Source organism: Acomys russatus, chromosome 4, assembly GCF_903995435.1.
Source record: "Acomys russatus chromosome 4, mAcoRus1.1, whole genome shotgun sequence".
Taxonomy (NCBI): Eukaryota; Metazoa; Chordata; class Mammalia; order Rodentia; family Muridae; genus Acomys; species Acomys russatus.
The window spans coordinates 39,998,260-40,022,373 of NC_067140.1; the positions used below are offsets into that span (position 1 = coordinate 39,998,260).

General features: G+C 42.0%; 1 protein-coding gene across 4 annotated transcripts in view; it reads right to left on the bottom strand.

Moving 5' to 3' along the window:
- Positions 1-716: 716 nt before the first annotated feature.
- Positions 717-24,114, bottom strand: part of Cd44 (CD44 molecule (Indian blood group)) — an 83,623-nt gene continuing 60,225 nt past the window's right edge. For 2 of the 4 annotated variants that reach the window (XM_051144233.1, XM_051144234.1), the window contains 7 exons: positions 20,891-20,992; positions 19,098-19,187; positions 17,959-18,165; positions 15,244-15,312; positions 11,022-11,093; positions 9,056-9,134; positions 717-1,637 (listed from right to left, as the gene is read on the bottom strand). In XM_051144233.1, the coding sequence (XP_051000190.1) occupies positions 1,433-1,637; positions 9,056-9,134; positions 11,022-11,093; positions 15,244-15,312; positions 17,959-18,165; positions 19,098-19,187; positions 20,891-20,992 (824 nt within the window). In that variant the 3' untranslated portion in view covers positions 717-1,432. Of the gene's footprint in view, positions 1,638-9,055; positions 9,135-11,021; positions 11,094-15,243; positions 15,313-17,228; positions 18,166-19,097; positions 19,188-20,890; positions 20,993-24,114 lie in introns of those variants that run through there. The other 2 variants (XM_051144232.1, XM_051144231.1) reach the window with 2 other exon arrangements.

A 24,114-nucleotide genomic window follows, 5' to 3' on the forward strand; every position in this document is an offset into this window, starting at 1 on the left:
TAACCTAGGAAGATCCAGGAGCAATGGAAGATGAATAAATGCACCAAACATCTGTGAAAACTATGAGGTCAGAGGGTAAAACCATTTTCTTTTTGTTAAGACATAAACCTGCTTATCTGGTGATAAGATTCCATCGGTGGGCAGCCCTGTGGCTTTTTGAGGAGTTTCCCAGGCCACTCATTCTGAGTACCAACTGTCTTGTGAAAGTATCAACAAATACATCTCTAGAAAGAGTGGGATGGGTTGTCAACCATACCTCCTCATGCCAACCCCCTGCTCACTGTCTACACTCTCATGTCTGTTGGCTTCCCCTTTTATTATAAGATGTCACAAGTCCCCACCATACCATTTTTGTGAAATCACCAATAGGATCAACCTCTATGAAATAGAACCCCAAATGTTGTAGGATGTGTGAACTTAATGTGCCCTTTAAGAATGAGAAAAGGGTGGTTGCCAAAGCACAACAGTGAGTGACACTCTCCTGATCCTAATTCAGATTCTAGAACAAGAGAGAAACTTGATAGTCCAAGAAAAAAATAACCAGCCCTTTCTTCCTTAGCCTTCCATGAGATTCAAGCCTGAGCCAGACACAGGTCCTCTGACATGAGTCTAGAAGGCGCACTCTAAGATCATACTGATGGGCTAAGAAGACTCAGACCTCGCTGGTTTAGAAACTGAAGGATCAGAGCACAACAGCTCAAGATGGAAGATGGACAGGTGTTTATTGTATCAACTTGTACCCCTGTTATGTTTCTGACAAAGTAACCTAAAAAAAAAAAAATCAAAAACAAAAACGAAATGTCATACTGAACAAAGGACCTCCAGGGTTTGTTATTTCAAAAACAAAGATAAATAGCTTACTACAGATAAATAGCATCACCCTTTGGGGATCTCTTGGAAGCATCTGAAAATTTTCCATCTGAGGAGTGTCTGTAAAGAGGGTGTGTAACCAGTACACCTGATCTCCCACCCCACTGGAAAGCAATGCCCAAGGATTGGACTGCTGGGGTGACAATATGGACCCATTCAAATGTCCTCCCAGAGACCAATCCCTCTAAGCTCTGGGGAAAGTCCGTAGCTAGTGGCTGTTACCTGAAACTTAGGTTAGGGAGAAGGTTCAATAGGGACCAAGAATATGCATTTGGTAGAAGCCATCCATAGCATACCCAGGGAATGCAAGGCCTCTAAGAAGGAGCTGGAAGAGTCAAATTCTTAATGGAGTTTTCTTTGGGCCCTCTTTTCAGAAAGCAATGCTAGTTTCATAAATTGGAACACACTTAAAAAACAAAATAAAAAGGCATAGAAAATTTTATGCTAAAAAATATCCCCCAATAAAAATAATCAGTAGCACATTGCATCTGTTAAAGGGTCCCAGCTCCCAGTAATGACATATCTCCAACTATGGTGTCTTTTCAAGTTAATGGCATAGGCATTACACCCCAATCTTCATGTCCACATTCTGCAGATTCCGGGTCTCATCAGCTGTCGTATAGTGGTCTGGAGTCTCTGACGGCTCCTTGTTCACCAAATGCACCATTTCCTGAGACTTGCTGGCCTCGCCATTGAGCTCAGTTGGCTTCCTGTCCTCCACTGTTCCATTGCCACTGTTGATCACCAGCTTTTTCTTCTGCCCACACCTGACGGTTTTTTAAAACATCATATGAGAAAGGGTACACAATCAATCAATCAGCCAACTGTCATCGTCACGGCCAGCACCACCAGGGTTGTCACTGACCCTTTAGCATGTTCTTCCTAGGTGCCAAACATTGAACATGGTACACTTCTCTACTTTCTCTTCCTAACTCCAGCATTTTTTTAAAAAGTGTGGTCCCTAGTTTAGCAGCAAAAGCACCTGGGAAGTTCTCAGACACGGAGACTATCTATCTAAACTAAAGAAGAAATCAGAAAGCTTAAGAGGTAGGGCCTGGGATTTGATGTTTAACAGCACATAATTGTAGCTACTCTGGAGGCTGAAACAGGAAGATTTGAGTTCGAGGCCAGCCTGGACTACAAAAATAAGTTCAAGACCACCCTGGATAGGTCAGTGAAACCCAGTCTCAAAATAAGAAGGCAAAGAGGTCTGAGGATATACTTCAGTGGTCGGGTACTTGCCTAGCATATATGATGCTGAAGGTCAGTGGTTCTCAACCTTCCTAAGGCTGTAACCCTTTAATACAGCTCCTCGTGTTGTGGTGACCCACACCATAAAGTTCTTTTCATTGCTACTTCATAACTGTAATTTTGCTACTGTCATGAATTGTACTGTAAATATCTGATATATATAATATCTGACATGTGACCCCTGTAAAAGAGTCATTTGACCTCCCCCACCAGGGGTCACAACTCACATAGAGAGAACCACTACTCTAGGCTCAGTCCCTGGTATCTGAAAAACAAAACAAAACAATATACCGCCACACTATGGAGTCTTATGTTGGAGTCACGCCAGCTCCTTAAGATTTGAAGAAACTCTCGGGGGCATGACAATCCAACAGTCTTTCTAAGATACTCAATAAACAGTGAAAGAATAAGGATTCAAATCCAGATCTGTGTGACTCTGAGCCCGGTTCTCCTTCCCCCATCCCGGGCAGTGCAAATGTTTGCCTCTGAAGCCTTAGAGTTCCGCAGCCTCAGCTACACCATGATGATGACAGTCATAAGTCACTCTGATCTGTGTACTCAAGAAAGTTCCGCTACTTCCTCTTTCAGTCAACACTTCGTTCCTTGTCAGTATTATTACAGCATGTACAGGGAGTAAGAAACTAACACTACTCTCAAAGGTTAAGGCCATATTGATTTTTTTTTTCTTTAAGGTTGGTTAACTTTCACATGGTCCTGTTATTACAGGACACTTGATACCAACATAAGACAAACGATTTGTGCCACTTTACAGTTTCTTAGTAATGTTATTTATAATTCTAAGGCAGAAGAAGGGCTCCTGTGGATAAGCATGACTCTGACTTTGTCCTTGTAATTCTGATAGCACTGCCTGGCCCCTCACAGCCTGATTAAAAGCTTCCTCTTTGTGGCAACCTGGTCTTTGTGCATATAGCAGTTACATTAGGCTGGTGGAAGCCGAGTTATATAGCTTCACAGCTATGACAAGGGAAAAATGGAAGCACATTTACTAATTGCATGGTTAATTGCAGACAGAGTACAAGGAACTTGCTATGACCGGTACTAAAGTGGCTATCACTCCCATTTTACAGCCATGGGAACTGGGGACCAGGGCACTTGAAAGACCTGCTTGAGGTCACATACATAAGAATGACAGAGTCCATATTTAGAGCTCGAGCTTTGGGACTAAAAGCTGAGCCCTGCTTGGTTCTCTCAATGCTGAAGGAAACAGTATGAAGTTGGAACAGTTCTCTTTCCTGCTGGATATTTTGAATCTAGAGACAAAAAGTCCATTATTTGTGACCACCAGCTCTTCCCTGTAAGACTGCCAAGGCCAGACATACACTTTAATCTCTTGTTTGGGGAAGTCGAGAATATGCTGGAAGCAGAGTCTATATCTGCTAGCATAGGTGTTGGGAACGGTGGAAGGAAAGATGTTCCAAGTGTAGAAAAAAAAAACAGGGGTGAGGGCTGGGGATGTAGGTGAGGTCCATATAAACAGCAGGGTGCACAGTGAATAGCTATAGAAAGCTTGGTGCTGAGATCTTACAGCTGTGTGACCCGAAGCAACTCACTTGACTTCTCTGTGCCTCAGTATATGTGCCTGTTAAATCAGGCTGTTAGGACTGTCAGCCTCATGGGTTGGCAGGAAGTGCTTCAAACAGTGGGGGACTCAACAGACAGCCTATTGTTTGCTATCTATGGATTTTGTAAATATTGTGGGTTGAACAAACTAAGGCCCTGGATAATCAGGATGGAACCTGGAGTACAGCAGCCATTCCAGAAGTGTTGGCTGCAGCTGTTAATAGGATGAAAGTCATGGGAGGTGAAAGCCATGGGAGACTAACTGTAATGTGTTCTTCAGCCGTTTCCACTGTAACCACCCTGACAGGAATGACAACATCCTATGGAGACCTTTGTCCCCTTCCTGTGAGATATCTGACCACTGAAACAAGGGACCTCAATAAATTAGAATTCCCAAGAATCTCATACTTGATAGAAGAAAAGGACTGATCACTGGTGCCAACCAGAGAGGAATATTGCCTTGGGAAAGAGATTTCGCAAAGGTCTCATAACTGTAATGACTGCCTGCAGCACAGCCTGTGGCCCACACGACACAGTCCCACCGTCCCCAGACCTGCTTAGCTGTCCGTACCTATTGCCTTCTGTTTAGACTTAGACTTTAACCTCACATCTGGACCCTGAAAATGGACTGGGGGAAGGGTTGACACGGATGTTTTTATTTCTTCCTCTTCCCAGTGTGGTTACATGGACTACCTCCCTTTCTCTGCTTTTCGCTGTGACCTGCCTGTTTGGTTGCCTGTTGGGAATGGGTGGCTAAGCTAAGTCTGCTTGTTCAGAGCTGCTGGAGACCAGGCCTAGCATACCCAAGGCTGGAAGAGAACACAGCCTGTATTGTTCCAAACTCTCAGGCGGCACAGCCTGTGTTCTTAGAGGAAAATTGCCTAACTTAACTAAGTCCCACTTGCTTATCAACTGGATTGAGAGGTAGAAGGAAAAACAAAGGGAAATGACTTGTAAGTATAAAAATACGTCTGTGCAAGTAGGCAGGAATAGACTAATGCTGTTACTCTAAATCAGTTGTCAACCTTCCTAATGCTATGGCCCTTTAATACAGTTCCTTATGTTGTGGTGACATCCAACCATAACACTATTTTTGTTGCTATTTCATAACTGTAACGTTGCTATTTTTATTAGTTGTAATATAAATATCTGATATACAGATGGTCTTGGGCAACCCCTGGGGCAGAGCTGTTTGACACGCCCAAATGGGTTGTGACCCACAGGTTGAGAACCACTGCTCTAAATGAAGGCTCTGATTTGAAAGTGAGTAGATGTGCCCGCTGTGTTGACCCACTGACCTCTAGCTTTCCATCTCTACTATCTGCCTAAGTTCTTTCAGGAAGGTTTCTTAAGGCTATCCTAAGAAACAGTGTAATATTGAGTGCTCTGGGAATTTAATGAGCCTTTTTAAAAGACCATTCTGATATTTTTTTCGTTCTTCTTAGTTATAGTGCTCAGTAAAGAAGACGAGTGATGAAGACTTTTGGGTAAACCAGAGGCTGAATCCAAGAGTGGTGTCCAATGCCATTCTATATCTGGTACCCTCACAGTAATGGCATAGAGGCTAGAGGTCCTCACAGAACCTCATCTCATCTTTGTCTTTTCTCCCCCTGAACTGCAAGCACTAGAGAACACGCAAACACAGGAAAGAGATGACCCAGCTCTGAACTTTACCTGGAAAGGAGGAGCAAACCGAGTGGGCACCGGATTCAGATAACATCATTTTAGCGCGTCCTTGGCAACAGATTTTATGTTATTTCTATCGCCTAACTTCTTCCAATGTTTGTGAAGTACAATTTTAAATTCATTTCTTAGATTTTTTTCCTTTAACAAAGCCATCCTTATGACTAACACTCTAGCTACCTCCAAGAGCCTAACAGAACGCTTTGCTATGCTGCTCTTTTCTCTGTCGATGGGCAGCCTGGCTGTCTCCAAATGTGTGCTATTATATGTCTTTCCTCCAGCTCATTTTATTTCTAAATTAAAATTTTGCCCCGAGGGGAGGAATCTTCTTACTTCTAAGATAGAGTGAGTCTAAAGTCCCTACAGCTGTAGACCAGACAGTGGAGGAAGTCTCACGGACAGCACTATTCTAGGATACAGAACCAGCTTAAGTGAGCATAGACCAGAAGAAGCTTGTCTACTATATAATAGAAAGCAACACTTGCCAGACCATGGAGATCTGTAACTCAGGACATCTCCCCTAAGAATACCACTATTCTCTGAAAGAGAAGGCTGGTGAGGCCTGTTCTGCACAGCCAGCGTAGAATCTTTTGAGACCAGTCCTGAGTCTGAAACCTTCCTTGACAAGGACTTCTTCATGGCTTTTCTCCTTTCCAGACACATCAGATAAAAATCTTCAAGGGGCAGGCGCCTAAAGGCTGTCTCTGTTGGGCATCATCCAGTATCTACCAACCTAACTGGCTCCTGATGCAACTCTCTCTTCTAGGGAGCACAGAAAGCTCTAATTCAAGGACCCCGGTTTCAGAAAGCTACTACCGATCATGTCAGGGCTAGGAAAAGTTGGGGAAATCATGGAGTACTCCCATCATGGATTTCATTTATATTTATTTTATGTATATGAGTGATTGGCCTGCCATGTATGTACATGCACCATATGTGTGCCTAGTGCCTGAAGAGTCCATAGGAGGGTAGCAGACTCCTGGAACTAGAGTTACAGACAGTTTCTGAGGCACCATGTGCATGCTGGGAACTGAACATGGATCCTCTGCAAGAGCAGCCAGTGCTCATAACTGCTGGGCCATCTCTCAGAGAACTTTGCAGTGAAGCCCTGAGAGCTGGAACTTGGTATCTGTGGCTGGTACCAACCCTGGTTGCAGTAAGCACCAAGAGTGTCCTCAATAGCTGCTGAATGGACTGTGGTTGGATGCATGTGTGTGCGCATGTGAGTGTGGAGGCCACAGATGGATGTTGGCTGTCTTTTTCTGAGTCACTCTTTTCCTTCTTTATTCAGGGTTCTCTCACTGAACCTGACGCTCACCAATTTGGCTAGATTGACCAGCCAGCAGGCTCCCGGGGAAGACTCTAGTCTCTGCCTCCCCAGTGCTGGCATTATGGGCTCACACCACCATGACTAACTTTTACTGTGAGCCCTGGGGGCCAAGAAACTCAGGCTTTCAGTTGTGCACAGCAAGACATGACTAACAGAGCATCTTCCCAGCTCTCAGTTGGTGTGAGGCCTCGGTACATCTAAGCCTCAAAACTGTTTTAGAAAAGAGACACTCTCTTCATCTTCTCTCCTTTCTCATCAATGCTAACAGCCATAGAGGCTGCAAAAGATGCTTGTTGGATAAACGAATCCTATCTGGAGGCCTCGTTTGTCATCAAACTTGTTTTGATGAAAATAGTGTTCCATATCTTTCTTAAATGCAATGCTCAAAGCAGAAAGGCTCCTGCCTCCTAATGGGACCACAGATGGACTGTTAGCTTTAAGAACACAACACGCATTAAGGGGCCTGTCCAGCCATTAACCATTCTTCAGCACTGTGGCAAATCTGTTTTCAATTATCAAATCAAGACACAGTAATTTATGGCGTCCATGAAACCGCTTTCCCGGTGAGAGGCTGGCTCAGCCAGCTTCTGCCTGTCCCTGTTTGCCTGTTGCTAGGGTGATGGCTGGCCTGGGGACAAGGAAAGGAGAGGCCATGAGGTCCTTTCTCTGCTGCTGAGGAGACAGGGAGCAAAGGGATAAGATGTCATAATGTGCAGACTCCAAATGCTCTCAGGACCTGCTGAGATGCTTTAAAAGGGCCTCCCACACCAACAGCATCTGGGACATCTCCATGGTGACATCTGCAAAGCTTATGGACTTTGCTTATATGTGATGCATCCTAGGACCTGGAATCTAAGGCTGATTCCAAACAAAGGGAAATTCATATTTAATTGAGCAAAAATAATCCAAGAGAAAACAAGGAAGCCAAGAGGAAGAATAAAAAGTTTTTGATGGGCTCCCTCAACTCACATATTTGTTTCTAGCTAGTCATAAAAGGCCACAGGAAGTCTCTTAGATTTTCCCCCAGCTTTTGTTCCATATGTGGTCAGTACGCTTGACTAATATTTTTATTATACTCTCAAACATATAGGTAGCAGCACCATGTTTTGAGTGAGCACTTTCGTTACCTCTCAGCAACATAAAACAGCATTACTTGTTTTGTGCAGCTGATGAGAAAGCCTAAAAAGACTGTGCTGTCACTGGAAGAGTAGCTTGTTTCTGAACAGCAGCAACAACGTGTATAGGTCTCTCCAGACTTCTCAGAATCTGAAGCATTTGGGGCCTGTAAGGTGATTTAGAGGCACAGCAAAGGCAGCACAGTTTAACAAGAAGACTCGAACCTTCCAAGAGGCAATCCCAAGGGATATTTACCAAAAAAAAAGTTTATTGTCTGCAGTGGGCACTTAGGAAAAAACAATGAATCTTAAAAATGTCTGGGAAGGAATTTAGACTTACATTATTTTAGAGTACTCTGGTGTACTTCTGGCGCTAGGATTACTATTGTCCTACATTTCATCTTGAGTAGCATTCTAGTGAGAGGCTTGTTATAAATTAATTAAATAATATATGTAAATATATATTATGTAGATGACTTTCAAAATACTGAGACTTTGCTAAGATGAGAGAGAGAGGCTTCAAGAATGTGAAGACAGGCCACTTGTACATTCTGTGGGGCTGAATGTATTCTCTTGCCTAGGAATGTTCATCCAAGCTTCATAGATCCCACTGTGAGAAAGATTTTTCTAGGTGATGCCTTGAATCCCTCCAGCTGAAACTTTCAAAAAACACAAAGTAACACCCTTACAGAGAAACAAGCAACAAAACAAACATAAGAGCCATGCCAACATTGGGCAAAGATTCTAGAGGGTTCCAATGGTCAAAGGAAGAGGACTAATTCTTGATTTGTCATACAATATTCTGAGTCTTGAAAGAACTTGGCAAATATTTGTTTAGTGAGCCAATGGCTAAGTATATGTTTTATGTGTCTTCCCAGTGAGCTGTTTCATAACTTTTATCAGATAGTCACCATAGGGTTTAACCACGAAACATTTAGAAACAGTAAGATTCAACCACTGTTTAAAAGGAGGGGTTCTAAATCATCATAGGTGTCTTATGTCTCCAAAGAATGAGGCAGAGAAGGACTTCTTAAACGATGATATGCACAGGATTACCTGGGATCCTCTTAAAGGACAGGCTTCAATGCAAGAAAGCCTGCATGTCTATCAAGGCCCAGGGTGCCAGGGCTGCCAGTTGCAAGGGCCACAATATGAGCAGCATGGCTAGAAAGCCCAAGTCCCATGATGCCCTTGAAGTGGAAAGCTGCGCGGGACACTCTCTTACCTTCTCCTACTGTTGATAGCAATGCAAACGGCAAGAATCAGAGCCAGCGCCAGGAGGGAAGCTAAGATGATGAGCCATTCTGGGGCGAGCAAACAAAAGGACATACGTGAGCTTCGCAAACATACATTGTGAAGTTAAAAAATAAAAAATAAAAAGGCAATTAATTGATCTGCTCCAAATAAAAGCACCAGTGTCAACTCTGCAAAGAGGTCTGACCAACAGGTCCAGTTAGAATATCCCAAGACAGCCTTTGCTGCAGATATTCATTTAACAGGACTTGTATTAATCTTTTATCAACAGATAGAGCAGTCAGATCCTGCCAGAAGAAAAATGTTGCCAAAAACACCTCAAGCAACCTGTTGAAGCCTGTACATGTTTTTGGTGAAATGTTAAGAAGATTAAAGAAAACCTTGTATTTCTCTTGACAGAAACATTCCATGCCTATGTAAGAGCATCTGCCTTGCATTTCATTCAATGTAAATAATGCATTTCAGTCTTCAAAGATGGAGTACATAATCTACTGGGCGAAGGACATTCTAATGGTGAGTGCAAAAAAAAAACAAAAAACAAAAAAAAAAACCAGGTAGATTTCTTTCACTTATTTCAGTCATTTGGATCCACTTGAAACAGATTCCAAAATACTCATGCTTTTTGATTTAGCAGTTACACTTCTAGAAAGTTATAGGACCTCAAAGTTGGCTGTAAAGATGTCCATTATTATGTTATTTGTAACAATAAAAGTTGAGACTGACCTAATGTTCAATGGTGAAAGAGTAACTAAATAAATCAGGATGCATACATTTTGTTGTGTGCTATAATTCAAGAAAAAGGTATTTAATGATATGGAGGGTAGAAATGACCAGCAGAGAATATTAGCCCAATAGCACACACACATGGCAAGTTTTGAAATAAATTACTTTGGAAAAATATTGGGAAGAACATGTATTAAGACTGTAGCTTTAATACTTGTGGGTATTGAGATAATATGATTTATATTTCCATCCAGTTGCTGTTATATTTTCTACAGTTTATTTGCTAATTTATGTTCCACTTGTGGGCTGATGCAATATTATGCACACATTTTAAACTCAGGCTTCAATAGCATTGACAGGTTGGATCAATTCAGGGCCAGATGTGTGCACTAAATGAAGGCTTGAGGAAGAAGAAAGACAGAAAGTTGTCCATCATTGTCTTTCTTGGAAGTCTTTCTTTCCTCTTACTTCAGGCTGTGCATCCCCTTTGGCCCACCCCAAGAAAGCAGGGACACTTTCAGGAAGACACCATTTCTAGACTTCCTGCCCCACTCTTCCTGGCCTCTAGCACCTTCTCACTACACTGGAATAAATCCTTCTGCTTGAATCCAGCCTGCCACCTGCTGCCTACGTGTTTCCTGAAGGCCACCCCTCTTTCTACGTGTTCTGCCTCCTCGGGTGATCAGTGGCAGCATGGAACAGCCAGAACTCACAGCTCCCTCTCTACAGTACTTTGCAAAATGTTTCTTCTGGCTGCATTAGCAGACTGTCCCTTAAGGAAAAGTAGTCTGGGGACCAGAAGAATGTTTCACTCCACCCAATACAGATCATCCGGTATCTCCTCCCTGCCTGCGGATGCAAAGAGGATTAATTACACATTTCATCTCAGTCCCAGAAATGTAGAGGGAACTGGGCTGAGATATGAAGGACCTAGGTGTGCCCTGGGGTCCTCTGAGTGACCATTCATGTGGGAAGAATGCTTTAAGAATTGATACATCAGTTCTCTGAGGCAGGCCTCAGTGTGAGCTCATCCACTGACGAGATGTGGGGTAGCTAGAGGGGAAAAAGAGAGGGCTACAAAAAGTCTATAATATTTTTATTTATTCTTAAGTTTGCAAGGAGGTGCCAGTTGTGCCTTTGATGAAGTCACTTCAAGGACATTCTGAGAATCTGGCTGTAATTATCTTATGTTTGCTTCATGGTGTGAAACTCACCTGGAATCTGAGGACTCCTCCCAGGACCAGAAGTTGTGTTCGCCCCACCACCTTGATTCCCGCTTGAGTGTCCTAAGGGGAAAAGCAATAAGCGCCTTCAGCTCAGGTTTGGAATACATAGCCAGGAGTTCCCTCTACAGAGTTCTGCTGGGCTCCCCTCCAACCACTGCCTCACTAGAAACTATAAATAGCTTCAAGACATGAGACGTTAATTAAGTGTTAGGCAACAAATATCATCTCTCTCCTCACCTCTCGAGAAAGTCCAGTGTGACTAAGCTGAGGTTCAAAATGTTATTTTAATTGCAAGGAGTGGTGATGGGCGGTGTTTGAACCTCAGGTGAGCTCCAGAGCTAGGACCTAACTCCGCCTCTTATTACCAACTTGTGCCTGGCGAAGTCATCATCTTTAACTCTCTGTTTTCTCATGTTTAAAGTGAGGATCACAGTAGAAACCACTTCATTGTTGCCTTACAGAAGCTTACAAAAGTAGATGATAGTGGTAGTTGTGTGTATTTATTATGTTCTGTGTTTAAGAACTTTCCTACAAACTGTGGTACCAGAGACCAGCGGAACCCCATCACTAGGGAGCTCACCAGGAATCCAAATTCTCAAGCGTGCCGCCAAACCTCTAGAAACAACATCTTCATTTAAATAATACCCCTAATTGTATTCATATGCTTCAGAAAGCCCAAAGTGAATCTAAAAATCGCATGCAAATTATGCTGGTTAGTTAGTTAGTTTGTTTGTTTTAATCAGCTTAGTAAAAGCAAGCCCAGGTCATCTGCAAAGAGGGACCTTTGAATGAGGAAAACGCCTCCAACAGACTGGTCTGTAGGTAAGTCTATGGGGGTACTTTCTTCATTAATGGTTGATATGGGAGAGCCCAGCTCATCAGGGAAGTGCCATCCCGGACAAGCAGTCCTGGGTGGTATGAGAATTCAGGTTGAGCAATTCATGGAGACCATACTGTAAGCAGCACTGCTACATGGCATCCGCTTCAGTTTCCGCCTCCAGGCTCCTGCCCTGACTTTCTTCAGTGGACCAGGACTCAGGATATGAAAGCCAAATAAACCTTTCCTTCCCAAGTTGCTTTGTGATTATGGTTTTAATCACAGCAATAGAAAGCAAACTAGGGCAAATATTATAGGTGCTAATACAAACACTAATTTTTTTTTTATGTATCGGGGGCGGCTCACTGGCTTTTTCTGTCTATAAATAAAAGGTCTAGACATAGTAGAGAAATGAATTCTTTCTATTGTCAAAAGGTAAAACAAGGAAATAAACAAAAAGCCCAACTTAGAAGGAAGCATTGTCAGAAGACAATCTATGAGTCAGAAGCCAGGTGCCTTTTCAAAACAAGGGAGACACCACATTTAAGAAGAAACTTCTTGGTTTTCTGTTCTCTTTCTTCCTTTACTCCTTGACACTAAACAGCAACCTGTTCTGGAACCTTGAAGGCCACCAAGGGGAGAAAAGCTTAGGCAAGACTCTTTGGCTAACTCATTGTCCAAGGTAGCTGGCCTTAAGAGAAAATATTATCTGAAAGAGTCAAATTTTAGACTTTCCAGAGTGGACACTGAAAACTAACTATACAGGATTGGGTTAGCTTATGTAGTTTGATGCATTTTCTAAAGCTCAAATGAAACAGAGCAAAGTAACCTCTGTGCTGCTTCAATAGGCTCCCTCCTATTCTGAGAATGACCTCTCAAAGGAGTCCAAGGCAATTTTTCTACCCACCTGCCAATGTCCTGGGCAATTGGTAAGTTTGTGCACGCACAAGTCATGGCATATCAGCCACCCAAACTGGAGAGCCTTTGGCCTTGGAAACCACTGTAAAGGTATAGTCACTCCCACGGCTCTCTTTTGTCTGACTCACAGCAGCCTTTGATATTTGAAAGGGAGGCCATTAATAGATCATAATCTATTTATTTTCCTTTTCCAAAGAAGTGCTCCCAGCAAGGAAAGATCTAGGCGTGTGCACAAGATGAAACCTCCTGTTTGAACAATAGACACCTGCATAAGAGCCAAAGGAAAAAGACCAGCTCCCGCCCACCTGATTCTCACTTCATGCAAAAGCCCAATAGGATGGGCCAACCAGAGTAGGACAGGCCTGGAGAACAAGTTTTGCAAAGCGGGACACTGGACACACCAGTTTGGAGATGGAGCCGAACCCAGACATGGGCACAGAGATCATTCAGTTGGCTCCAACTGTGAGAAATGCGGTAGTGAACAGAGCACACAAACCAGCTGAATGGGAGGAGGGGCTTGGAGAAACTCAGACCCAGGTGCAGTGTGTATATGGATGGGGCGAGATTAGGCACCTCTGGCAAGCTTCTGTGCCACAACCTCTGCAGCCGGTCCATAGGCCACACCTACCGTAGTGGGGCTCTCTTGGCATTGGAAATGGTGCCTTCAAACAATAACCTCTTACATTCTCAAAACCTTGTGTTCCACACAAAACCTAGATTACCAAGGTAAGTGACATATCTTTTTTTTTTAATAACAAGGAAACTGAAATTGAGAAGAACAAGTGTGCTAAGGACCCTTGAAACATCAGTCTCTACTTCAAGATACTTTCTAATGAGCCCTACACCCCAGCACTCATGTTTAGAGGGTGTTATCAAAGCTACCATATAAATATCCATCTTTACATTTACTTGAACCCTAGAGGCAGCACTTGCCCCAAACTCATGCAGCAGAGGATGCGTATTTGTATGTATGTCCCGGCTCCTATGGATCATATAGATTTGTGGGTGTCAGGAGCTCAGAGTAGAAAGTGCTGAGAGAACCTCTCTGTAACCTCAGCGTTAGGGATTAGAAGTAAACTGTCAGATTTTGTTGCCTGGAGTAAGGTTTACAGGGGCTGCTCTGAGTCACAGCCAACAGCAAGCAATCTATTTAATAATGCATGTCTTGCAGTAATCATGGTCATTACAGAATTTTCTTCCAGACCAAGCTTAGACGAGACAATATGAGACCCAGGCCTGAAACGTGGATCCACTCTCTTCACATGTCAACTTAGCAAGTTGCTTATGTCCTCTTTCCTTCCCTTAGTCTCCTCATCTGTAATAAGGAGATGATAATAGTGTTTTCACATATTATAGGGTTTGCAAGGTAATTAGATGAGTTAATAGTAAATAAACTCTACATTTACTGGTATTGGGCCTGCTTGCTCAACAGAGACACCAGTTACATATAGTTCTGTGTACAAATGAAATGCTTCGCTGAGTCTTTCTGGCACATAGTAAATTCTGAAATGCTGGCTACTTTCTCAGGTGCCAGGAATTATGCTAAACATTTCCAGATATCCCTTCTGTCATTTGGCCTTTAAAGGGTGTCCTGTGCCAACATCTCAAGATCATCAGCCAGGACATCGAATCTCAGACTCTGTGATCACCTTGCTCAGTTTGGTAGAGCCAGCTATTTTATGTTGGAAGAGTCCCCTTAGTGAGTCTGTAACGAGGCAGTGTTAAATGGGGGTTGTCCTCGTTAGGGTTATTGCTGCTGTGATGAAACACCATGACAAAAAGCAACTTGCAGAGGAAAGGTTTACATATCACAGTCCATTGAGGGAAGCCGAGGCAGGAGCAACTCAAACCTGGCTGGAGACAGAAGCTGATACAAAGGCCATGGAGAGAAGCGCTGCTTACTGGCTGGCTCTTCATGGTTTATTCAGTCTGCTTTCTTATGGAATGCAGGGCCACCAGCCCAGCAGAGGTCCCACCCACAAAGAATTGGGCCACCCCATGTCAGTCACTAACTAAGAAATTGCCCCACAGGCTTGCCTATAGCCAGATCCGATGAGAGGCATTTTCTCAATTGAGGTGCCTCCTCTACGATTGACTCCAGCTTGTATCAAGCTGACATAAAACTAGCCAGCAGAGAAGTATTGCTTGAATCCTTCGAAATCCTTTTCAGATAGAAGCTCTTTTTCTAGACTATTCTCTAAGCATGGTGCCCATCCCAGAAGTATCAGGATCCCTGGGAGTGTATTAGCAATACAACAGCTTGGACTCCATTCTAGACCGATTGAATCCGAACTTTCGGGGAAGGATCCAGCAAAGTGACTTACTAAGCCCTTCCTCCCTGTGACCAAAAATACATGTTTAAAAAAACAACAAACAACAAACAAACAGTGTGAGGCAATTCTCTAGGAACCCTGACTCATCCTTCATTAGCAACGATTGGGTTCAGTGATTTGACTAGTCAGTGACTGAACTCACCAGCTGATTCAGATCCGTGAGTCACAGGTTGGGAACCCCTACTGGGGTCCATGGATGAGTCTCGGTCTCCTAGAATAATAAGCAATGAAAGTTAGTCAGTACCACGTACCCACTCACGCTGTCCTCTTCATTTCTATGAGCTGCGTTTTCAGAGATGACGATGACGTCAGTGCTTATCCTTTAAGACAGTGATGCATGGGCCAGAGCCTTAATCAAAATGAAGGAAATTGAAACAGCCCAGGCCATCTTGGATGAGCATTAAAAATATGATGTGCGTAGAAAATCCAAGAACAGGCCTAAGGGATATTCTGAAGGAAAAAAAAAAATGTTATGATGCTTTTGTGAGGCTGAACTTTGAACTTCGCACTTGGATAAGGGTTGGGAGGCTGAGGTACCTACAGTCACTTAAATGGGTGCATTGGCTCAGGCTAAGCAGCCTGAGAAGAGGTTTCCCTGAATCTGAAGTGAAAGATTCTTAGGAATGAACACGGCAAAGGCTCAAGTGGAAAAATAAACTATTTATCCAGAAAGGAGAAATGTCAAACTTAAGTGAAGAAGGAAACATATGAAGTGAAAAACATAGATGATATAGGGATCTGTATCAAACTAAGTCCCCATTGATACTTTCTTTACAAAGTTAAGCCTGCAATTTCTTTTTTTTTTTCTTAATTTTTATTTAAGTAATTTATTCAGATCACAGCTCAATTGTTACCCCCCTCACTTGTATCTTCCTGTTCCCCCCTCTTCCCTCTTTCATCCTATTCCCCTCCCCTAGGTCTGTGACAGAAGGGGACCTCATCCCCCACTATAAGATCACAGCCTATCAGGTCTCTTCCTGGTAGCCTTAAGCTCACAATTTCAGCAATCACTGATATGATCCCATCTTCTCAAATATCCATCACCAGAAAGCTCTAGGTAGAGACAAACTCGGGAGTGGCTCATTGTAAATCCAAATGTCAAATCACATGAGAAGCAAATACACACAGAGAACAAGGGTGCCTAGAAGTTGGTATAGATCGTTACAAAGGTGCCTAGGAAGAACAGAGTGGGATGCCCATCACCATCCCCACGTTAGGAGAGGAAGAGGCTGCTTGTAGTTGCTCATAACTTTATTACAGAGAGATTGCTTTGTTCCTTGGATAAAAGTTAGAATAACAGACAACAGTACTTTCTGAACTGCCACACTGAGCGACCCACCACCAAAGGCACCATTTCCAAAGCCATCACCACCACCAGGCCCATCGCCACCGCTGCCATTGCCTGTTTCAGTGATTTACATCCACCATACAGACATCTGTATAGACAACAATACACTTTGTGAATGTCTAGAATAAAGCAGGGAATGAGAACCAGGCCACGGAGAACTGAAGGAAATCCATCAACACCGGCATGTGTGGGCGCTAGCTGGGTAGGAAGAGCACCATTTTCTAGCAAACGGACTCTGCAAACCTCCTAAGAAACTATAACTAGGATTTGTCATTTCACATTTAAATCCACTAAGTTGCACGTTGGGGCCATTTTAGCGTGGGAACGTTTGTGGCACTCCTAAATTTGATTCATTCTGTGGGAATCTAACAATAGTACTTGGAGGCCTTAATGAAGAAAAGAAGATTATTAATAAGGAAAATAAGCAAAAGCTTTCAGGGTGTAAGTGGGTTTGATTTTGCCAACACCGCTGAAGTTGGTATTTTTAAAGCTCTTTTTCTTGAAGCCCTGGAATGGGAAGCCAAAGGAAAGGTGCCAAGCATATGCCATCCTGTGTTTTCTTTCCTCTGTCAATCAGAACTTCACCACTGCCATCTGTTTTGCATGTGGGATTCTCATGAGATCATTTTCCTATCTCTTGGGAGAGTGAAGGAGGTAAGGTCTGTGTACAATTATATGTGCATGCATGTGTATACCTATATATTTAAGTTTATTAATCTTTAATGTGCTAGTCAGTGAGTGGTAAAGGTTCCTGGAATACAGGCACTAGTGGGAGGGGGTTTCTAGTTTTTTAGTCACAGAGGTCACTTTCCAATTTCCCTTTCTATAGTGTGAATTTCCTAATACAAACAAAGAAATGAAGAAGAGAAGTAGAGAGGATTGCTTACTTGAGATAAAAGTTTTATTCTGGGTCCATGTCAGACTCAGCTGAGTAAGTCATATATTTACCATTACAATAAAAGCAGGTCCCAGTTTATTAATAGTGAATCATAAATGTTGAAGCACATCAAGAGTAGAAAAGGTTTATATATCAACCCATCACCAAAAATGAAATGAACTAGTCAATCACCAATTAAAGAAAATTTTAGAGTGAAGATACCATATATGAAAATCATTTGGATGTTTGGTAAAGCATTACTAAATAGGCAGGATGCATTTGCTAAATCAAATTAAATTGCTAATATTCAACCATTTCCATCCATAAAAATATCAATTTCCCATGCTTCAAGTTAATATATCACAGAATAAGGAAAAGACAAAGCAAGAAAATCTACCATAAGAACCAAGTCACAAAAAAATAAATGGATATTACACCAGGAAATGGAAGCATTATTTTATATCAAATAAGTCCACATTTCCTGGCACTAGAATTGATGACCAATGGTGAAAACCATTCCCATTGCACAAAGTAATCTAATCACAGCCTGGACAGAAAATAATCCCTACAATAGGAAAAAATATATATTGTTTCTCCAGAGAAGCAAACCAGATGACAAATGGCCAAATTACCTGATAGGGAGCCATCAGCATTAAAGTCGGAATCTGCCGCAACAGTCACTTCAGTTTCACCAAAGACCCCAGTCTTAGTAGGGGTCATTGGGATGAGAGTCCCATTTTCCATTGTGTCTGGGTAATGAGTGGTGTAGCCTTCCAGTGAAGTAGTTGCACCTTTGGGAAGACTTTCACCTCTTCTTCCGTCTTTACCACCTCTCCTAGCTGCATGGAGGTGGAGTCAATGGTAAGCCTACACCTGTAAGGTCACCACCCACCATGTGCTTGTCTCCAGAAGGAAAAGTTGATGAGACATCTTTCTACTTGTTCTCCAAGGCCAAAAGCTAATGGAACTAAACAAAAACAAGACACCAGCTGGATAACAATCAACAGAAGAGATCTTGGTGACTACTGCCCAAAGAGATATTTGTTACAAGATTTGTCTGAGTCACCCTTTGTTTATCCCTTTGTGACTTTGAAGTCAACTCGGGTACTCAGGATTTTGATTTTTTTTTTTTAAATTGGATCCACCTCTGAGTAAGAGGAAGAAAAAAACCATTGGATGGAAAGATGGAACCATTCCATCTGTGGCTCTAATAATAAGTTCAAGATCCAAAAGACCTGAGTCTACTGGCTTATTTTTTCTTTCCTGTGCTAGAAGGGCATTGCTTCTTAGTCACCAATACCACGGAGAAACAATGTTAGTTCAAGAGATATCAAAGAAATCTTATAGACACAATCATTTGTTAAACCAAGTTACTAATCTAATACCTTTAAAATTCAGCAGAAAAGTTTGCACCTAATGTACAAAGGCTTCTAAAAGTCTATAAAGCAGAAGAATCAGAGACCACCACCAGAGACACCTTTTGATCAAAATTAATGAATAAAATCAGGCAATGGGTGTACCACCACCAAAGATACCACAAAGTACAACAACAAAAGATACCACAAAGAACTACCACCAAAGATACCACAAAGTACCACCACCAAAGATATAACAAAGTACCACCATCAAAGATACCACTAAGTACTACCACCAAAGATACTGCAAAGTACCACCATCAAGATACCACTAAGTACCACCACCAAAGATACTGCAAAGTACCCATAACTTCTTGATTTCTGCTTAAAAGCCAGTTGGGCTTTATGATCCTTACTGCTAGATGGCAGAATAGGAGTTGTTGGATGGTCTTTGTCTTCTTCCAGCTCTCCATTTGATGTAGAGAAGTTCTGAGAATGACTCTGTGCTGTTTCAATGAGGGATGAAGCTAGAATTAATTAGAAACCATGACACAAATCCTTTGTTACCCACTTAATGGGAAATCTAGCTATAGGGTATCAGATTGACAGATACAATGAGAGGATGATATTTGTGCCTTTCATCATCTGCTGATTGATAGAAAGATACAGGAAGATTATGCTTTGTCCCCAATTAGCTTCTCTGCCTCTCCGTGAGGTGCCAATATGAACCCTAAGCCAAAACATTGCCTTCCCTGGACCATCTTGACCCAGTTGCAGCAAGTATCCCAGAAACAAAGATCACAGAGACATGGAAAGGGGTGCTATAACTTCAGTTTTCCCTTAACCATCAAGACTGCCCAGTTGAGGACAAAGAAGTTAGACTCTAAGGAAAATAGTGCTATATAATACGTCTGTGAATACAAAGGAAAAAGCCTCATCTCCATCAATGAACTCAGAGCAGCTTTATAGGGAAATACATGACTCCCTTGTAGAGAACATTACATTTTAGTCACTACTTTATTAGTACGGCTGTGGTCTTGCCAGTAGAAGGGTTTCTCTTCATTGCACCAAGGAAATGCTTGCCTGGGCAAACACAGGGCCCTCAGTGATGTGTATCAATTTGAGATTGAATCGTTGCCCATATCTAAAATCACTTTGACTGTTTTGAGTTCTTTCCTTTTGTGTTCTTCTTAAGAAAGGCACTGACCTCTGAGGCGCAGGTGCAAAGGCCTCATAAAACACACCCATCAGCCATGCCTACCACCAAACAAATATAACAAGGAGACAGGCATTCAGCAAATCCCAAATTTAACATTAGAAAAAAAAATTCAACGGTAACACAAAATGGAAATACAAGTCCTGCATTGGCAAGGGCCATTTATAGGCTTATTTATGTGCCCCTTTGATGCCTAACACTGTGCTATTTACATTGATGGCAATCAACACATGCCTGCTGGCTTTTTTCCCTATGCCTAAAGGGCTCCTATAAAGGACTCTGCCCATTATGTGTAGCAAGCAGTGAAATGGGGCCTTCATAATTTGGGATTTCTTTTATATTCTGCCAAGAATTTAAGAATGACTTCAGGTTGATCCTTGGGCTATCCTTATACACATGGCAAAAATTAAGAGTACTGAAAGTTTCATATTTCTTCCTAGCAGACGTTTAATGATAGAAAAGATGTCAGCAAGTGGTTCTTTTTGATTCCAGGGACTCTGCCACCTTGGTCAATTATTAACAACATGCACCCCTCCTCTGAAAGCTAAGTGTGATTTCTCTATTCACTATGATGATCTGGCCCTCATATGTCTTTATGCAATCATGAAAGCAATCTTTCTCCTGCTTTGGCTGGAGGAGGGATGGAAATCAAAAGGGCCAGTTAAAACACAGAGACATCACTCTACTAATGATGATCTCCAGTGCCACTCACATGACTAATTAGAGAAGAAAAGTGGAAATGATTGACGTCTCCATATCCCTTTGTTAATAAAAAACCATTGGCTCTGGAATGGACCTTGAATGAGGACAAATTCTGGTTTAAAGATAACCCCCACAGGAAAGCAGACAATAAAAACAGATTCACATCCTGGCTGAGCTGAGCCACCTAGCAAAGACTGCACCATTCTGCCACCAAATGTAACATCTTGACCAACGTGAGCAAGGTGCAAAATAGATAGACAGGATAACAAAGGGGCTGGGTGTCATCCTTACGAGTTGTCACTGAAAGTGGTCCTGTCCTGTTCAAGTCTTCCACCAAATGAGAATCTGGAGCTGCAGTGGGCTGAAGGGTTGTACTATGACTGAAGTCCGTATCTGAAGGAATTAAATCGGTGTTATTGTCTTACTTCCTATGCCATTGCCCGAGGGTAATTTATGTCTTATAGCCAAGTAATGTTTACATTCATCCTGGTGAGAGGAAAGAAATAGGTTCACATGACCAGAACTGACATAAATGATCGTTTCTCCAAGAATTTCACAGAATACAAACTGTTTTCATTTCAAGGTGGAGCTAGGTGAAAGATATCACATTTGTTTGTTTGTTTGTTTGTTTGCTTGTTTTGCTTAGTCTGGAAGAGAGAGCTCATGATGGGGCTCATGGTCTTTGCAAAGGGACAGAAATGTAACCCATGTGGAATTTGCTTCATTTCAATATAGACAAATACAGTCAGACACATAGAGACAACACACACAAGCATCATTTTGTCACCAGGCCAAACAAAACAAAACAACAGCAGCAAAAGGTTTTTAAACAGACAGTGGCTTCCCTTATTTGGTTCTTTGTGTTCTTGTTTCACAAAGGAAGCACAGAAAATTCATATATACATTACCCAATATCCCTAGAGTGAGACAATAGGTAATGCCCATGGACAAATAAGAGTCATTCTTCCTGTAAATAAAAGCAAGAAGCATCTTGGGGATTCTGATTATAATGTTGAGTGGTGTGAAATTTTCCCTGAAGTAATTAAAAAGGCTGCTTTTTTCTGATGGTTATCACTAATCTATTGGGCTGAAAAAAAAAAAAACGTTCAGAATGAAATAGAGGCCAAACAGTCCATAAATGCCATCAATACTGCTAACTCTACAATTTACTTAATCCACCCACACTACTGCCTCTGGGGAGATCTAATCAGCTCCAAGTGACTCCAGTGGGAAGCAATGGGATATTATGGGGCACCCACCTTGGAACTGAAGTTTTTACATGCTAAAAGCAAAGGCAGACAAGACCTCTGTGTACCTGATTCCACCATCCAGATTTCAAAGAAGAAAAGCCAGTTACCCCCATCAAAGTTTCAAATGGATACTCTGCCAGAAAAAAAAAGCTTTGTCTGCTGAGGGCCTGCATCCACTCTGGTTAATTTTTCCTTGTATAAGTAAATTCTTTTTTTTTTTTTTTTTCGAGACAAGGTTTCTCTGTGTAGCCTTGGCCATCCTGGACTCACTTTGTAGACCAGGCTGGCCTCGAACTCACAGTGATCCGCCTGCCTCTGCCTCCCGAGTGTTGCGAACTATTTTGTCATTGTATGGCTGAAGCTAACAGACTTGTGTATGTGAGGAGGCACAGTAAAGTAACTGCTGACATGACCACTCGATGATATGGTTAAGATTTGTACTGTAGAAGAGAGAGAGGGGGGGGGAGGGAGGGAGGGAGGGAGGGAGAAAGGGAGGGAGAGAGGACAGCCAGAGACATCTAAAAGAATCCAGAGCAGAGAAAGAAAGAAGCAGACTGAACATCACCAGAAGATTGGATCAGGTCAGGGCCAGGAAAGAAAGAGTGGTGAAGAATGGTAGAGGGAGTGAGATAGCAAGAAATAGAGAATAGAGCATGAGTGAGAGAGTAAAGTAAGAGAATGTGGGAATATATATATATATATATATATATATATATATATATATATATATATATATATATATATACACACATATATAATAGCACATTGTAAGGAAGATGAGCAGCTGTGGGTAGGGCAGGGCTAGGGGACGGGTGTGGGGCTTTGAAATGTTGTAACAAGTACTTGGAGGCCAGCGTGGGCTTTGGCGTTCAGCCACGGGTATATCTCAGTGGAAAGTCCTACATCCCTTCTGCCAAAGATAAGGGAAATGACTCCTTTGGGCAGATGGGAGCTGATTTCACAAGTTTCTGAGGAATGCCCTGTTTTATCTAAGCCAGAAACCCTCGTAGAGTCCAGCTTTAGCTCAATTCTCGGTGTCTGGACTGCCTGTGAGACCTAACCTCTTTTTCTTGATATGTTTACTCATGGAATATAATCTTTCTCTCTTCTTCAGGTTTGAAAGTTCTTTTACTGGGTTGGTGGGTTTGTTTTTACCAGAGGGCTCTGAAAGAGCCCTGTCCTACAGAAGCTAAGCACATAGACCTGTTCTGGGCCTTGCCTGTGGTGCTTTAGCAATTCAACATAATGCTCCCAGCCTGGCCATTTAAACACATCCTCCTTCTAGGCCACATTTATCCATTCAGAATGATGTGCCCATTCCTTGGCTAGTCCTCCTTTATGGATCTGCTCACGTAAGTCTCTTTTTCAAAAAACTCTCCATCTCACCTCCTCACCAGATTTTTGCCTTTTTCAAAAATCACATTCAACCCATTATTCTCAAATAGTCTTGGGTAGGTACGGGGTCCTCTAAATTTCTTTTAGTGTTCATTATGGAAATTATGAATTTTTCTGTTCGTTACTGACACTGACTCATGTTGTCAGCTCTATCATGGTGTTAAACGTTTTCTTTTGTCGGTTGACTTTAAGTTTCTTTCAAGTGTGATATGAAATATACATCCTTTTGTCTCCATGACACCTCACACAATTAGTGCATGTCTCACATACATGACTGTTTACAGATTTTTTTCTGTTCACAAAGGTTGGGATAAGGTAGTATTTCTAAACAAGAAACCTATGTAAAATTTTGGATTTACTTTAGAGATAATTTTGTAGTTATCCAATATGGAGACATATATTCACTGAACGATAAGAATGTATTTCAGTCAAATGTACGTAGACCATATGGTTGATGAATTTTATCCAGAAACTACATCTAAATGAAACTTCTCGGAAAAAAATTTATCCCTGTAATAGTTATTTTTGAAATGTTACAATTCTGTGATAAGGATACTTTCTTAAAACAAACAAACAAAGCAACATGTGACTCAACTCATGCCTCAGAGTGCTCCTCCTGTTTTACTGCTGAGAGGACAGAGGCTATCAACTTTGTTATTTTTCTCTATCAGGTTCCTGCTGTCACAATAAAGGAAATTTGCTTTTAAATATAAAAATTAGACAAATAATTTTCAATCTTCCTTTCTCGCAAAACTACAACTAGTATCTTTTGCTTTCTTAATTGGGGTAAATAAATATGAAAGGCATTAGTAAAATAGGGGTTTTATCTCCTGTACAATCATCTATCCACTAAGTTCACAGCCATTCAAG